At 46.2% G+C, this 16,002-nt stretch overlaps 2 protein-coding genes across 4 annotated transcripts; both read left to right on the top strand.

The window, feature by feature from the left end:
* Window positions 1–325: 325 nt before the first annotated feature.
* LOC110079244 (cathepsin K) lies at window positions 326–6,327 on the top strand. 2 transcript variants are annotated; one of them, XM_072978160.2, is made up of 7 exons: window positions 326–1,463; window positions 1,618–1,740; window positions 2,460–2,615; window positions 3,448–3,672; window positions 4,200–4,365; window positions 5,124–5,229; window positions 6,052–6,327. In XM_072978160.2, exons 1-7 carry the CDS (start codon window positions 1,311–1,313, stop codon window positions 6,143–6,145), a joined length of 1,023 nt encoding a protein of 340 aa, XP_072834261.2. In that variant the 5' UTR covers window positions 326–1,310; the 3' UTR covers window positions 6,146–6,327. The 2 variants fall into 2 exon arrangements, with proteins under 2 accessions (XP_072834261.2, XP_072834262.2); XM_072978161.2 differs by lacking the exon at window positions 3,448–3,672.
* A 4,267-nt stretch (window positions 6,328–10,594) lies between these two features.
* Window positions 10,595–15,966, top strand: EBI3 (Epstein-Barr virus induced 3). 2 transcript variants are annotated; one of them, XM_072978159.2, is made up of 6 exons: window positions 10,595–11,669; window positions 11,788–12,045; window positions 12,131–12,245; window positions 12,651–12,823; window positions 14,420–14,586; window positions 15,454–15,966. In XM_072978159.2, the coding sequence occupies exons 1-6, from the start codon at window positions 11,582–11,584 to the stop codon at window positions 15,526–15,528; spliced, it is 876 nt and encodes a 291-aa protein (XP_072834260.2). In that variant the 5' UTR covers window positions 10,595–11,581; the 3' UTR covers window positions 15,529–15,966. The 2 variants fall into 2 exon arrangements, with proteins under 2 accessions (XP_072834260.2, XP_020649940.3); XM_020794281.3 differs by having other exon boundaries at window positions 15,449–15,966.
* Window positions 15,967–16,002: the final 36 nt, after the last annotated feature.

The following is a 16,002-nucleotide window of genomic DNA, read 5'->3' as shown; positions in this document are numbered from 1 at the left end:
GGATCAATTCTGAATATAGACCAAAATGGACGTCCACCCCCTTGTCCCATCCTCCTTTGCTCTTATTTCCTCTCCTAGAAGTTCAACAGATTCAACAGCTTTGAGCCCCTGAATTTGGCCCAACCACCTTGAATTATAACTTTTGTGTTCTTATTGATATCTGAATTTTAAAAAAATTTTTAGTCAATGCTTTGATTCCCATGTTTGGGAGAAAGGTGGAAGGATAAACTTATCGATCGGGTTGATTGATTAATCAACCTGATTGCCCAAGGGGGGGGGCGTGAGGGCCAGAAAAAGCTCTAAAACTCTCCGGGAAGGTGGCTGGATGGGGAGAGGGGGAGTAAAGCTGCAAGAAACAGTTGACCTCAGGATTGTGGCTAGATCTCAGTGAAGTCTAGCGTTGTGGTTTAAGCTTCTGGGGAGGGTTCTTGCTGGCTAGTGAGCAATTTTGATGTCAATTTCAAAATATCGGAAGAAGGGCCTCCATCACAGACTAACTGGTTTGTTTGTTTCTTTGCATGACATGGTGTTGATTTATAACTTTTGTGTTAGTTTTATGTGTCTTGCTGTGATACTTCCAGGTGGAAGGAGAAACGAACGGATTGGTCGACTTAATTAATCATCCTGATTGCCCAAATGGGTCAAGGCCAGAAAAAGATCTAATGCCTTCAGAGAAAGTGGCCGGATGGAGGGAGTTAAGCGACGCGAGAAACAGTTGACCACAGGAAAGTGGCTAGATCTCAGCGAGGTCTAGGGCTGGACACACAAGTGATGTGGTTTAAGCTTTCTGGGAAGGTTCTGAGTTCAGGAAGATAACTTCAGGCAAATGAGAGAGATGCTTTGGTACCAAGAAATGATGCAAACTGGGTTCATTGAAAAAAAAGAGGGAGGGACTCGGCTGTCTTTGCCCTATAAAAGGGACCCCCACATCTCCCCGATCAGACGCTTCCCTTGGAGGTTTGGAGCAAGAACCTTTAGGTGATTAAAGGCCCCCGTTCTTCATGGTAAGGTCTATCATCTGGTTATTTTCTCCAGGTGAGGTAGAAAGAGACCTGATCCTTCCAGGTGGATTTTGGGTGGGTAGTCATAATGAGGATGATGATGATGATGTGCCCTCATGTCAATTCTGACAAGATAGGGGACAAGATCGCTTAGAGGAATGGGTGCTAGCAGATGCACCCTCGAGCTGAAATTCAAACGATCATGGATTTGCAGGAGGGCGTTGGGGGGAAATCAGGCCTCTCTGGCTATCGGGGTTGGAAAGATGAGTCATCGGGGGCTCCAGGTAAAGGATTCTGCCCCAAATCCTGATGGGCTCCTGCTGCTTTCTGCAGGCAAAGATGATGCCCTTCCTGGGGCCATCTATGCTGGTGGCGCTCCTGAGAGTGTCGGCAGCCCTGGATCCGGCCCGGGACACGGCCTGGGAGGAGTGGAAGAGTCTCCACGGGAAAGCATACCTGGAGGTGAGCCCCCTCCCAGCCACACCGTCAGGGAATCCTGTCTTCTCATGAGGTGCCCAAAGTTGGACATCTTCTGTTTAAGCCTCTGTATCGAAGGAAATTTGTTTCCTTAAAATCCATTCTTGTCTTTGGGCTTAATCCGGTTTCTCCCTGGCAGGGGGAAGAGGCTTCCCACAGAGTCGTCTGGGAGGAGAACCTGAGGATGATTGAGCAGCATAACTGGGAGGCCTCCCAGGGGAAACACACCTACCGGCTGGGCATGAACCACTTTGGTGACCTGGTGAGCACCCCCGATCTTGCACAGAGACGCCCTTTTTCCTGTTGAGGAAATGTGGGTCACATCCGATGGATGGTCTCTGTTTGCATAGACCCACAGAATCAGTGGGACGTACGTCCCTGCTGATGCCTCCATCTCTGTTCGCTGGAGGGGTTTGTGAGCTATTACATACAGCACTGATGTTACCTGTCTGTCATGGGTTTGGAGGGAAAGTTCCATCCTATGGGGAGTGGAAGGCGGGACATCAGGAGGAGGGGCTGTACTGTATATATATGTGAAGCCTGTGTGGTGAAGAGGAGACGCTGGGATGTGACGAAGCAGCAGCTGGGAAGAAGAAGCTGGTGTGGGAGTCTGTGTGTCAGACAGGGTACTACTGTGTGTCAGAGTACCAACCTGATAGGTTCAGGTGTCTGAATGGTTAGCCAGAACTGATAGGTTCAGGGTCTGTGCTTCAAGTTAAGGGTTCTGTGTGAACCAAACTGTATGCATGTATGAATGAGAGTAAGCCACGTTACTTTATCTTATTCACCTGATTAGTTTATTTTCCCTGTGTGTTGTATTTAAATAAACCTTATTCTTTTATTTGTTGAAAATCCATCCCTGGTCTGTGTGACTTCTTATAGGGAATGGTTGGTGGCAGCTTAGTTAACGTGTGGCAGATCCCAGTAGGTCTGGGTTTGTCACATGCCTGGCCACCCACCTCTGCTTCTTCTCCTTTCCAGACGAATGAGGAGTTCAACCAGATGAACAGCTTCCTGCTCGACGAGGTTGAACTAGCTGTGGGAAATGTAAGTTTCTTCCATGAATCGGCCACTGAGAGGGTCCCCAGAAATGTGGACTGGCGGGAGAAAGGTTATGTTACACGGGTGAAGAACCAGGTAAGTCTGGACTCCAGAACAGAGATGTCCTGTTAAAGTTCAAGATATAAATTCTGCAATGAATGAGGGTTTTTTTGGTGAGATGCTCTGAGGCGGCTGTGGATTAATGACCTTCACAACATCCTGTCCTCAACTGTGCAGCTCAGCTCTTGCAAACTCGAGCATCCTTTGTGAGGTCAATCCTGCATAAATAGACCAGCTAACGTTCAGGTTGATAGTCCTTGAAATGAAAGCCAGCCTGAAGAGGAAGGTCTTTGCCTACTTTTGGAAGGACAGCAAAGAAGGGCTAGCCGGTCTCCAGTGGCAGGGAGTTCCACAGTCTGGCAGACTGCTGGATAGCTCAGTGGTTTAGGTGGAGCTTCGAATCCTCGATTGGGCTTCCTTGAGAGGGGGTGGAATCAATGCTCTAGGGCGTCCCTTCCAGCGCTGCTGTTGTGAGATGATGAGGATGATATAAAGGCATTTAAAAAGTTTACAGATCCATTTAGGAAAAGCCATGGATTAAGTCATAATTATGAATGCTTAAGGAGCACACAATAAGAATAAAAACTCTATTAATTACGCAGTAATAAAAGCTCCATGAATTAATGAAACAATAATGATTAAAATTCCCTTAAGTTTGCAATAAGAACTAAAACTCCACGAATTAACAATACCATAATAATTAAACCCATTAATACATCCTATCATAACTATTGAAAACATGGAGGAACTTTAGAAACACCTTTAAGAAAAGAATAAACCAGCCTCCGGGGACTCAGCTCAGAGTCTGGACCTCTGGAGAGGTTCCTGGTTTCTAATTTTACCCCTCCTTTTAATATGCCCGCCACAGGGAAGATGTAAGTCTTGCTGGGCCTTCAGCACCACGGGGGCTCTGGAGAACTTGCATTTCAAGAAAACCGGCCAACGGGTCTCCTTGAGCGAGCAGAACCTCGTGGATTGCTCCCCGGATCAGGGCAACCGTGGGTGCTGTGGTGGACAGGTCTGGAAGGCTTTCGAATACGTCCGCCAGAACGGGGGCCTCAGTTCGGAGCAGGACTACCCCTACAGAGGAAAGGTAAAAGAAAATCTATGCTCATCTCCTGGATAGGCTACTGCAAGATTCTCTCCGTGGGGCTTCCCTTGACGCTGATTGGAGCAGGTCCCGAAGGCAGTAGCCAGACTGGCAGCTGATGCAAGCAAATTTGATCAGATCTCCCCAGTTCTGGGGGACCCATTGCATCTGGGGCACCTGGGGAGGCTTTGCGGGGCTCCCTCCCAACCTCCAGAAGCCTTCCGGAGAGGCTGTTCGCTCGAGAGGGTTTCTGACGTCACCTTGCCCGAGTTTCCCGTCCTGTCCACTGCCCCAGATATCAATTCATGCCTCTTCTTGCCTCTGATTTTATCCGTTGACTGGTTTTATTTTCATTTCCTTGTTGCTGTGTTTAATTTCCCCTGCTGTGAACCGTCCGGAATCAAGCTTGGTCCGAACAGCAAGCTATACAAATGATCTATAATGCCTCAAGGGAGCTGTTGAGATGGAAAATCCGAACCCGTCTCTTGAGTCTCCAGGCATGAAACCCAACTCTGGACCTTTTTCTGCAGGACGGAATATGCTGCAGGAATGTCAAGAAGATCGGGATCAAAATTTCAGGATTTAGGCGTGTGCCACAGGGAAACGAGAAGGCACTGGAGCATGCAGTGGCAAAGTTTGGGCCTGTTTCAGTAGGAATAAACTTTAATGGAAAAAAGTTCCAATTCTATAAATCAGGTGAGGTTCCCTTGGAAAGAGGGCCGGGTGGTCTTGGCAAGAACTTTGGATAGGGTTCAGTTAAGACCTGCGAGTGTTGGTATAAAAAGATATAAGATATAATACTAAGAAGAGAAATGGCAATTTGTCGCATGGGCTAGAGAACAAGGGCCAGGAGAGTTGGCTTCAAATCCCTGCTTAGCCATCAAAACTCTTTTTGATGATGATGTTGTTATTTATTAAGTCCTATCAAGTTGCCTCTGACTTCAGGTCACCCTATGAATGGTCCTGTCCTCTACAGCTCTGCCACGTTTTTGCAAACCCAAAAGCTGTGCGTTCCTTCATGGAGTTGATCCATTTCACATTGACCTGTTCCTCATTTCCTGCTGCCTCCTGCCTTGCCTAGCATGACGGTCTCTTCCAGGGAATCCTGCTTTCTCCTGAAGGGCCCAAAGGAGGAGTGCCTCCGTTCCATCCCTTTTGCCTCCAGAAAAAATTCAGCCTTTATTTGCTCCAGGACCCGCATCCAGTTTCGAAAGGCTGCGTGGCAGGGTTTGTGACCCTTCTAGAAAGATGGTGTCAATCAAAATGACAACAAATAGTCGCAGCTTGTATTCCCAGCCATGTGCCCGTTGAGTCACTTGGTGCACGACCGGGAATGAGAGCAGCCGTTTCTTCATTGAGAACAATTTATTCTGTGGCACTTGCAGCTGCGTGAATCTCCAGGAGGCTTCTGAATCCTCCTCCTCATATCATCATCCTTTCTGTCTTCCATCCAGGAATCTTTTCAGCTGATTGCGGACATGGCAAGCTGAGGCACGCTGTGCTGGTGGTCGGCTACGGGGGAAAAAAAGTAAGGAAAAGCTACTGGATCGTGAAAAACAGGTGAGACGTTCCCCAGGCCGGTCAAGCTGAGGGGTGCCATGGACGCCTCGTGGGAGGTCCCAAGGATGATGGTGGTGGTGTGCTGAGAGGATGAGAAGCGGATCCTTCTGGCCCAAAACTGAGGGCAATTTTCAACACAACAGTCAGGATCCCATTTGCTTCAACGACTGTGGACGTTGTCCTGGCCTTTCCTTCCCTCTCCTTTGGGCCACCAATTCTGCATGGTTCGCACAACCAGGTGTGCTTCGGTTGCCCAACCAGTCGTCCAAAGCACCGCTCACTGGACAGAGGAAAACCAGGGTGTGTCAGTCAACAGTGTTTTGACCGAGGATTTTTGCCGGTTAAGGGGTCAGACTGGGATCCAGGAGGCCCAGATTCCCGTTTTTTTTTCCAAGCCTCGCTGAGGGATACAGTGTAAGCATCTCTGCCTTTCACACCCACTCTTTGAATTCCTGAGGAGCAGGGGCCAGGAGTTTTGACCCTCCGCACATCTTTGATGAACGTTCTGCTTGTGTAGAAGGCAGATGGATGTCTTCATTTATTTTGTTTCTCTCCTGCCCTTTCTCCGTGAAGCACAAGGTGGTATTCATGGAAGCTCATCCTCCCCACAGCCCTGCAAGGTAGGCCATGTGGAGGGAGAAAGAAAACCAAGATCAAGCAGGGAATGACACAGCTTTGGGGGCGACTCAGGCGTAGTCCTCCTTGCTATCCGTTCATCCCTCTAACCACTACTCCATCCTGCCTGTAGATGAATATGGTGGTATTCTCTTATTTTTATTGTGCCCTCATCTTTTCTTGCTTATTCTTCTTGTCTCCTCACAGCTGGTCTGAAAAATGGGGCGTCAAGGGCTACCTGTATCTGGAGAAAGGATCCAACCTGTGCGGCATAGCCAACGAGGCATACTACCCCGTGTAACCCCCCCCCTCGGAGGCTGGGGGGTGGCCGGATCTCTCTTTCCTGATCCTTCTTTTGTCCCACGTGACACCCCCCCAGGAGCTGTTCCCTCTCTCTCATTCCCCTCCCCCCCGCCCTAAAATTTAGAGAATGGCTTCTTAAATCCCCTTGCTGAACATTAAACAGCTTGATTTGCACTGAAAGGATTTTCATTGCTGATTATTTAATCCATTTCAACTTATTTCCCTTTACGCAGTCTTCGGCACTCATGCAAGAAGTGCAAAATGGAATATACCTGGATGCCCGTGGTGTCCACTAAAAATAAAGGAAAGAAGGGGAGGATTGTTTATAAAAGTTTCAAAGTTTTTCAGGCGGGTTTTGAATATCAAATTTTTGTCTGATTCATGCCATTTTATTTATTTAATTCCAATTTCCCCCTGCCCCTCTAGCGGCCAGGCCACTCCTCTGGGGCGGCTAACAGAAAGAGCGTCAGAAACATGAAGGTTCAAGAATAAACAACCATGAAGACATTAGACAAAAGAGCATGGGGAAAGGCCAGCTTAAAATAAGTCTATTTAAGATGATACAGGATGGTGACAGACCAAACAATCAACCAGATAAAAGGCAGGTCATGAAAAATTAGAGAAACTAAGCAAAATGTTTAATTAAATTAAACAGGGCAGCTGTACAGTTTTAGAGTTTTGATTTTCAGGTAAAATTCCTCTTAGTATGCGGCAGATGTGCAGAGATCCAGACACAGCCCAGCCCTGATTTGTTGCTGATTATCTAATGCTCCGAATCTCCATTTTAGCATGTTTTCTCTAACACAACCTTCGGGTCTCATGGCAGAAGTGCCAAATGGAATATACTTTGATATCCCAGGAATAAATGAAATAAATGAAACAAAGCTCTGAATTTTTGTCACAGAGCTTTGAATTTCTGTTAAAATCCCTCTTAAGATGCTATAGAAGTACAGAGAGCCACAGAGGAGAATAGTAACGAGTTCCCTAGAGAGTTCACCCCTTTCTCATCAACTGGCACTTACTGTCTCAATAACTCTCTCCGAGATATTTGTAAGAGAAATAGGTAAAAAACGTTTCTTTGCTTCCCGTTGCTTGAAGTCACAAACCTCTCAACCTTTCCAGGCACATTTAGCTCACCCAATGTGGTCTTGTCTTGCCCCATCTGCCAAGAAATCGAGAGTAAACAGCACGTCCCGGGTTGGCTGGACAGGGGCTGGAGAAGGCGGCCAGCACATGTTTGTGAATCCATTTGCCGTGGTGTGGGTTCATTTCATATTATCAGCTCAGGGGTTCTTTGCCTCTGATTTAGGAGCCAGAAGCTGTGAATTCGAATCCCCCACTGGGACTGCCCAACAGAGGCTGGACTTGATGACCTCTAAGATCTCTTCCGGCTCTGCCGTTCTAAGAGGATGACCGTCTTTCCTGGATTTAAGAATGTCTATTCCGGGCACCGTCACAGGTCTTGTCCGCCAACACCCGTGAAAGGGTAGAAACTTGATGATCTGATCTGTTTTAAAACAGAGACAAAGTTTCTTGGGGAGCAAAAACGCCGGCTGAGGCTACATTGTAAGGAAGAAGTCATGGCTACAGAGAATCCAGCGCCTTCCACGGGAGACTCAACATTTCTTAGTAATAAGTAGCTCTGTGCATGGGGAACGGCTTTGCTGAAATGCAATAAATTCTCACCAACGAGCATATCTTCGTCAGGGACGAATCGACAGTTGCAAAACATTTGTTTCCTTTTTTTAGAACTGTATAAAAACTGGAACCCTGTTGATCTCGGGGTCCCCCACCCTGCTGGGCCCCCGAGGGTGCATTGTTTTACCCGGAAAAGCCTGTCGCCCTTTCCTCCAAGAAACTGTCCGGTTATGATTATTGTTACTCGGGACTTGGCTTTAATAGAATCAGCGAAGGCACCGAGTTCCGGGAGTCACAACATCCTGCAGGGCAGCGGCTGCCTCGGTGGTTTGGAGCCGTTCTCCGAAACCCCGAGTGGTTGACAAAGTGCTGGGCTAAAGAAGAGGGGTCAGGAAACAGAGCGGGGGGTAGGGTGGCCTAGTGGGAAGGGAGTCGCCTCCTTTAAGGCAGCCTTGTGGCTTTTCTCCTGCAAAGAGAGACGGGTGATCTGAAGGGGTCTTGAATCTTTTCTTTTCTGGGGGGGGGGGACATTCTTTTCATGAGGTTGTGTTTCATGGCTTGGCAGTGGTTTCACTGGTGTTCCCGTTTGTGCAAAGCTACCTTGAATCTCTTCATAGGGGGAAAAGGTGGCAGAAGAATGAAATCAATCAATCAATCAATCAATCATATATTCTGAAGTGGGGGAAGTGTAGAGGAAGAACACGTTTCCTCGTGGGAAGATGCCACGAGCTCAGAACAGACAATTCTGAGTAAGGGCACAGTTACAGTAAGAAAATGGATCAGGAGATGAATAGGGGATTTTGAAGCCGGTTTAAACCTGTGTGGGTTTTTTGTGCATCCTCTTGGATAAGCTGTGTTGCATAATCGGTCAAGGGGGGGGGCTATGCGGACTTTTGGCATCGTTGTGTTTGAGGCTCTGTCCTGCGCCCCTTGCTCTGGCTGCCTCTCACAGCCAATTACCACTGCTTCCTGTGGTTTTTTTAAAATTTTCTTTTTACAATGTTGGAATCTGATATAGCGCTAGTTTGGTATGACAGATAGGAAAAAGGAATTCAAACAGAGGTTTTGCTGCTGACCAACCCATGCACACGGAGGCAGACAGACAGACAGACAGACAGAGAGACAGACAGACAGAGAGAGAGACAGAGAGACAGACAGACAGACACACACACAGAGGGGGTGGAGAGGAAGAAAGAACCAGCAGCCAGAAGGGAACCCTCAGCCAGTCAGGAGCAAAGAGAAACTGACCACAGCAAATGGAAACTGACCAGAGACATTGACCAGAAGGGCAACTTCTCCAGGCTGGCCAAGGAAGGAGCGCTTTCCCCCACACAACCCCCTTTTCCCACGGCAGGCTTTCTTTCTGGATCAGACTGCGAGGTTTCCCTGCAGCCCGAACCCCATGATCCTGGCATCCGTTACCTGACAAACCCCACAGTCCCAACTTACATTGACGGAGGCATTCGCATCTACCAAACTTCTGTTCCAGAAGGCTTTTAATTGAAATAATAGCAGCTGTGGGTCTGCTGGCAATTTTTAGAGTGTATATTTTAATTGCATTTTAATTATTTTGTCTTTTTATTATATTTTAAATGTTGTAACCCGCCCCAGAGACCTTTGGGTAGTGTGGGCGGCATATAAGTTGAATGAATGAATGAATGAATGAATGAATGAATGAATGAATGAATGAATGAATGAATAAATAAATAAATAAATAAATAAATAAATAAATAAATAAATAAATAACAATTCTAAAATAATTTGACAAGTGATTTAAACTAAGTGACCTCCCCTCGGGGGGGGGGGGGTAAGATCACTCACTTTCCAACCAAAAAAAAAACCACAATTCTCTGTGTGGTGTAATCATGATTTTTAAAAAATCAATTTCAAACTTCCTAAATCCAATTCAAAAATAGTGGGGGGTTTTCACCCACGTGTAACCATGCTCTAAGCTGGAGTTTTCTGGAAGCTTTCCCCCATTCATGTTGAAAACCCGAAAGAATGAACTGGAACAAGAAGGTCTGAACAAATGGGGAAACCCAACTTTCTGGTTGGCATTTCTGACAGCCGGGCTGAAACTGAAAAAGACGAGGAAGCCCAGAGTGTTCTTCTCCACTGCTAGATTTAGTTTGCCTGCCTTGCAGGGCTGTCGTGCGTGCCAAAAGACCATCCAACTTGTGGGACGTGCCCACCCCCTGCGCCTTCAGAGGCCGAGCGAGGAGCAAAGGAGAAATTCAGAGATGCAAACAGTCAGGTTTCTGTCTTCCTTGGAGGTCTCTTTCAGCGAGTCCAGATCTCGGGACAGGAAAAGGAAGTCCGAGTCAGCAGGGCTGGCCCGGGAAACTTTCCTCGGAGGATCGGCCCTTTTGCTGGGAAAAATCAGGAGCCTTCGCAGACGATGTTTCGGAGGTGAAATCCGGGAAGGGGGGGAGGGAACAAAGAGATCACAAGTGGGGTGGAAGCCAAATAAGACACAAATCTCACTTTTTGAAAAGAGAGAGAAAGAGGATTTGCTTGTTATCCTATGGAATGGCTAGTTTTTGGATTCTGGTGAGTCCTTTTCTTTCTTGCAACTTGTTAAAAAAAGAGAGTTTGGAGTTCTGATTACTGTTGTGGATTATTATTATTATTATTATTATTATTATTATTATTATTATTATTATTATTATTATTATTATTATTATTATTATTATTATTATTATTATTATTATTATTATTATTATTATTATTATTTATTGTTGTTGTTGTTGTTGTTGTTGTTGTTGTTATTATTATTATTATTATTATTATTATTATTATTATTATTATTATTATTATTATTATTATTATTATTATTATTATTATTATTATTATTATAAGCTGTGTCATCAATGTATAATCCATGGTTAATCATCATCTTAGAACAGCAGAGCTGCAAGAGACCCCCTGGATCATCCAGTCCATCCCTTGTCAAGGAAGCTCCGTGGGTGAATTCGAACTCCCAACCTCTGGCTCCACAGCCAGATTCCTAAACCCCCTGAGCTCTCCTGCCATTTTGGATTCAAAGTTTTACATCAAATACCCAGGGAGAGAGAGAGAGAGAGAGAGAAAGCACACCTGGCCCTTATAGTATAGTATAGAGTGCCCGACTGGGACTCATGAGATCTGGGTTCGAATCCTCACCTGGTCATGAAACTTACTGAGTTATTGTGCATCTCTCTCTCTCTCTCTCTCTCATATCTGACCTACCTCACAGGGTCATTGTGGAGATAAACACTTCTGAGTTCACTGGAGGAGAGGGTGATAAAGGCAAGGAATAAATTATATATACCGGCTGCATGGCCGTTTGGTGGTGGTGGTGGTTTGCTATTGTTATGTGCTATCAAGCAGCTTCTGACTTCCAGCAGCCCTAAAAAGGGGGTTGGCCATATCTGAGATGTTCAAGGAATGGATTTCCTGTCCATCAGTGAGTTTCTGTGGCCGAGCCAGGATTTGAACCCAGAGCTGCCAGGTATGCAGAGTCAGAGGCTGGGATTTCGATTCCCACATGGTGCCGCCTTGTGCCAGGGGCCGGACTCAATGATCCATAGGGTTCCTTCCAGCTGTGCAGATCTAAGATGATTATGATGATGATCTTCAGAATCCTAGCTCCAGATATCTCCACTCCACCACCCTGTGGCAATCATACCCGGGGGGAAAGTAACTTGGAGGATGGGGAGGGTCTTTGGAGGTCAGACAGGGGAAGGCATAAGAAAAGCGGACACAGTACAACTTGGATTCAGAGGTTTAAAGGCCCTATGGAAAAAAATTCTCCTTGATGCAGGGGCTTCTGACGCTTTCTGATGGTTTCCTGTCGTCCTGCCTGGCTTCCCGGGAAGATGTTGCCTGCTGTGGCCAAGATGCAGGTATAAAACCATCCCTGCCATGGGGATCTCATCCCACGTCTCTATCTCTAACAGTAATAGATAGGTCTCTGCTTGCCCATCATTAATTGTTCGTTCTCCCACCATTCTCCTTCTTGAGTTTTGGCCACCACCGCTCCCGTGCACCACCAGTATGCCGACCTTGGGTGGCCTGAAGTGGTCTTATCCTGCCCTGCCTTGAAAGCCACGTCCCATGTGGAATGGCGCATGAATGGCACATCCGCAGCTGGCTGGACGGAGGCCAGAGAAGGCGACCACCTGGTGCTGCTGAACGCCAGCTTGGCTGATGATGGGGAATACACTTGCCATGATGCCGCCACAGGACAAATCCTCCGAAAGATTCATCTGAAGCTGGGTTGTAAGTGAGAGAATAAAAATCCCATATTCCCCTTGGTCTTCCCATTTCTTTTGTCTTCGCTGCTTTTCTTCTGTCTTCCCCACAGATCCTCCTGACAAACCTGTTGTCCAGTGCAGGTCCATTAGCTATGCCGCCATCAACTGCAGCTGGTGCTTGGAAACCGAGACTCACCTGGCCACCTCTTTCATCTCCACATACAGGTAAAAAAGAGGAGAAACCAGCTCCGTGGTGGCTTCCCGGCTGTGGTGGAAGCCGGTGACTCCAGTTCCGAGGGTTCTGTGAATCCACTCCAAGTTTTAGTCTGCCCTTGATAGGTGCTATTGACAGTTCTTAAAATAGTTTAGATATTAAAAGGAAAAAAATCCTAGAAAAATATACTGTACGTACTGTATTTCTAAAGGTGAGCAGATCTGGCCACTAGAGGGAGCCAGAGACTCTGCGATGTATGGCATTCGTTATTAGAATGGTAGGCATTTTTCAGCATCTGCAAGTAGGTTGAAACCGATGATGTCCCACAGGGGTCCTACTGTACTAGTCATTTAATCTGTTTTCCTTATCAGTTGTTCAGGGATCCTATGCTAATCATGTAAATATTTTTGCCCTAGGCACGGGTTGGAAGGAGAGGCGTATGAGTGCCCACAGTCGGTCCCCATGGCCAATGTCTGTTCCATCACCAATCTCCAGCTGTTCTCCACCGACCCCTACATGCTAAATGTGACAGCAATCAACCCCCTGGGAACGGCAACCACCCTCTCCTTCATCTTCCTCGATCAGATCAGTGAGTGCTCCTTGAGATTCAAGATACCCATTTTTCTCCCACCACCTGAACAACCCCCCCCAAAAAACCACCGTTTCACCCTCTAATGGTTCAATTTAAAATGCCCTGTCTTCTCACGAGGGCAGAAGAACTAGTTTTCAAGACATTCGGAGAGCATCTCCAGGTCAAATTGCACATTACAGACACAAACACCATTAAAAGGAGGGACTTCCACGTTCCAAAATAGGTTGGCTATCAGAACAGCTTTTCTGCAGATAAACTGGGGCTTGTTCTTTGTGATTGATTTGCAAGATGCAAACCTGGTTCTAGTACATAACTCTGATTTTCAGATCCTAAAGCAAGTCACACTCGTGTGCCTGCAACACAAAGGGAATCTCAGCCTCTTAGATGGTTGCTACTTCTAAATTTGTCCTAAGATTTGAAAACATTAGAGACTTAATGGTCTGCTCAACTATGTAGCAAATGGAGCAGCTTGTTTTCCCTGTCCTGGCATAAACCCTGGTGCTGCCTAAAGCACTAATTGATTACTGTAGGACCCCCAAGCCTTCCTGTGGATGCTTGGTTCCAAGGGCCCCCAAGCCTTGGTTCCAAGCCTTCCTGTGGATGTTAAAAAATATGGATGATAGCAAACACTGTTTTAATAGTGAACATTATACATACCATCGTCTCTAGTTCCCGCTAGTGGCAATTCCCATAACTTCAGCGTTAGTAATATACCATATTTTTCCATGTATAAGACGATAAAGGTTTAGTTCAGTCGTGTCCAACTCTAGGGCGCAGTGCTCATCCCCGTTTCCAAGCCATAGAGCCAGCGTTTGTCCGAAGACAGTTTCTGTGGTCACGTGGCCAGCGTGACTGGACACGGAACACTGTTACCTTCCCACTGTGGTGGTACCTATTTACTGACTCGCATTTACATGCTTTCGAACGGCTAGGTTGGCAAGAGCTGGGACAGGCGATGGGAGCTCCCTCCGTCCCATGGATTCAATCTTACAATGGCTGGTCTTCCAACCTTGCAGCCCAAAGGCTTCTGTGGTTTAACCCCAGCAACATTTTAGACAAAAGATGATACTTTTGTCTAAAATCTTTAGACCAAAAATATGAGGGTTGTCTTATACATGGAAGTAAGCTGAGGAGAGCACAAAACGGCCCATACCTTGCCTCAGCAAACAAGCTTCCTTTAGTCATGAGGCTTAACTCTCCTACAGTAAGGATTCTGCAATGCTTTGATCCCTTTCCCCCTATTTTTGCTAAGTCCTGCGGGGCTTAGCGAGAAGGATGGAAAGCAGGGATCAAAGCGATTGTGCAGCCACATCTGTGTGATTGCTTTGATCCCTGCTTTCCCACTTCTTAATTTTTTAAGTATTGGGTTAGAAAAGTGGGGAGGGGTGATGCACACTTTATACATGGAAAATGGTATATTTCTAGGATTTTTCTTTTAATATTTTCAGACTGTGGATAACTGAATCAGTGGATACTGATCCCGCAGATAAAGGGGGATCAAACCTGTAGAGTGAGGGACTTCTGGATCTATGTATTTTCCTTGCTCACACCCTGGTGCCATTTTCTCTCGTTTACTGAATGTTGTTCTCACAGTCAAGCCGGACCCTCCCGAAGACGTAAAAGTCTCTCCCATCAACAAGGAGAGGAAGAAACTGCTTTTGACATGGAAACCACCCGGTTCATGGCTGCTGCCTGAGTATTTCCCCCTCAAGTACTCCATCAAGTACTCAGTGGATGGTTCCAACAACAGCAAAAGAGTGGTGAGTTGGGCCATTTTACAGCACCGCAGGCGTTTATCCTTTGGAACCGGCTATTAATCAGCAGGGAATATTAATCAGGATTAGATGGTGCTAAGTCGAACTTTAAGAGAAAAATCACATCTATTTCCAGTTGTGCCACATAGGACTTGGAAATAACAAGGGACTCCGTTTCGTGTAACTAGTTACTCTGGGGTAACTAGGGCATAATGAAGTTACATGTCAGAAACAAGGTGATAAGTAATTACTGGTTTTTGGTTACTTTCAGAAGCTAGATTTCATAACCATTCTGTTAGGCATTGTTCCCCATGTTTGCCACTGTTATCAGAATCTACCCTGAGAACTTCTGGCCCATAACCCAGCTAAAATGCCCCATTCGTTTGTCACTAATGAGTAATGATTGTGGGCTCCTTTCGAAGCACTGCCATGAGTAATGGGAACTATTTCCTTTTCAAAAGTAATTTCCCAGGCTCTGAGGCTACAGAGTGAGGTCCAGCGAGAGATTCTGTCAATTCCAGCTGCCCCCATTTCCCGGGTTTTTTGAGGGCCCAAGTGTGAAGGACTCTTGAAGAAGGATGCTCTAGAATATTTTGAATTTCCACTCCTCTCTTGTTCAATCATGCTGTGTGACGTGAATGTAGAAATCCAGCTTGGCTCCCCAGGCACTAATCAATGACACAAACAAGATCGGCTTCTCTTAATCACTTAAAACAAAACTCAATAAATTCTACTCGCTGCGTCCCCCAGTGATGGTTTTATTAAATGCAGCAAGAGAGGCTGCATGTGTGAAAAATAAATCATAAATTGGTCTCTCTCGTGACCTTTTTTGTTTTCTGTTTTTGTCTTTCTGTCATCTCTTTTTTAGAGCAGGACAATAGAGGAAACATCCTTCACCCTGACTGGCATCCGTCCTGGAGTAATTTACCACGTCCAAGTGGCTGCTAGAGATGCCCTAGACAACGGTGAAGACAGTGATTGGAGTTTGCCAGCCTCCGGAACTGCCTGGGCACCAGAGTGAAGGGTCGGAAAATGCCTTCCATCTTCAGGGAAATGCGGCTTGGTTATCTGTCGCCTTCCCCCCTCCTTGACTTCAAATGGAGGTTATTTCTTTTCCCTGGTTTTCTCTCTGTGCAAGTCACATCTCCTATTCTGTGATCATCTAATTTGAATATTCCCACTGGGAAAATTGAATCCCTTCTTCCTTTCTGTGTCATTGCTGTTTTTAAAATCAAGCATCTAGCCCTTCATGTGGCAAGGGATAGGTGTGGTTTGAAAATATGTCACAGAATTTTCTTCTAAATGTGGACTCGGGGAAGGAAAGTGACTGAATGGATGATCCCTGCTATTTTATAGAAATGAAATAAAGTGCTTGTTTTTGGCCAATTTCCGGCATCATATCTCTTTGTTTTGGTTTCAAGA

Source organism: Pogona vitticeps, chromosome 7 (assembly GCF_051106095.1).
Source record: "Pogona vitticeps strain Pit_001003342236 chromosome 7, PviZW2.1, whole genome shotgun sequence".
Classification (NCBI taxonomy): domain Eukaryota; kingdom Metazoa; phylum Chordata; class Lepidosauria; order Squamata; family Agamidae; genus Pogona; species Pogona vitticeps.
The sequence above is the reverse complement of the archived record's forward strand: the minus strand, read 5'-3'. Positions and strand labels throughout refer to the sequence as shown.

Excerpts from the sequence above, each read along its gene's own strand:
- LOC110079244 (XM_072978160.2), top strand. The coding sequence starts at position 1,311 with ATGGGCTCCTGCTGCTTTCTGCAGGCAAAGATGATGCCCTTCCTGGGG. Across the intron at positions 1,464-1,617 it reads ACGGGAAAGCATACCTGGAG|GGGGAAGAGGCTTCCCACAG; the intron begins GTGAGCCCCCTC and ends TCTCCCTGGCAG. Across the intron at positions 1,741-2,459 it reads TGAACCACTTTGGTGACCTG|ACGAATGAGGAGTTCAACCA; the intron begins GTGAGCACCCCC and ends TCTCCTTTCCAG.
- EBI3 (XM_020794281.3), top strand. The coding sequence starts at position 11,582 with ATGCAGGGGCTTCTGACGCTTTCTGATGGTTTCCTGTCGTCCTGCCTG. Across the intron at positions 12,246-12,650 it reads TCTTTCATCTCCACATACAG|GCACGGGTTGGAAGGAGAGG; the intron begins GTAAAAAAGAGG and ends TTTTTGCCCTAG. Across the intron at positions 12,824-14,419 it reads CATCTTCCTCGATCAGATCA|TCAAGCCGGACCCTCCCGAA; the intron begins GTGAGTGCTCCT and ends TTGTTCTCACAG.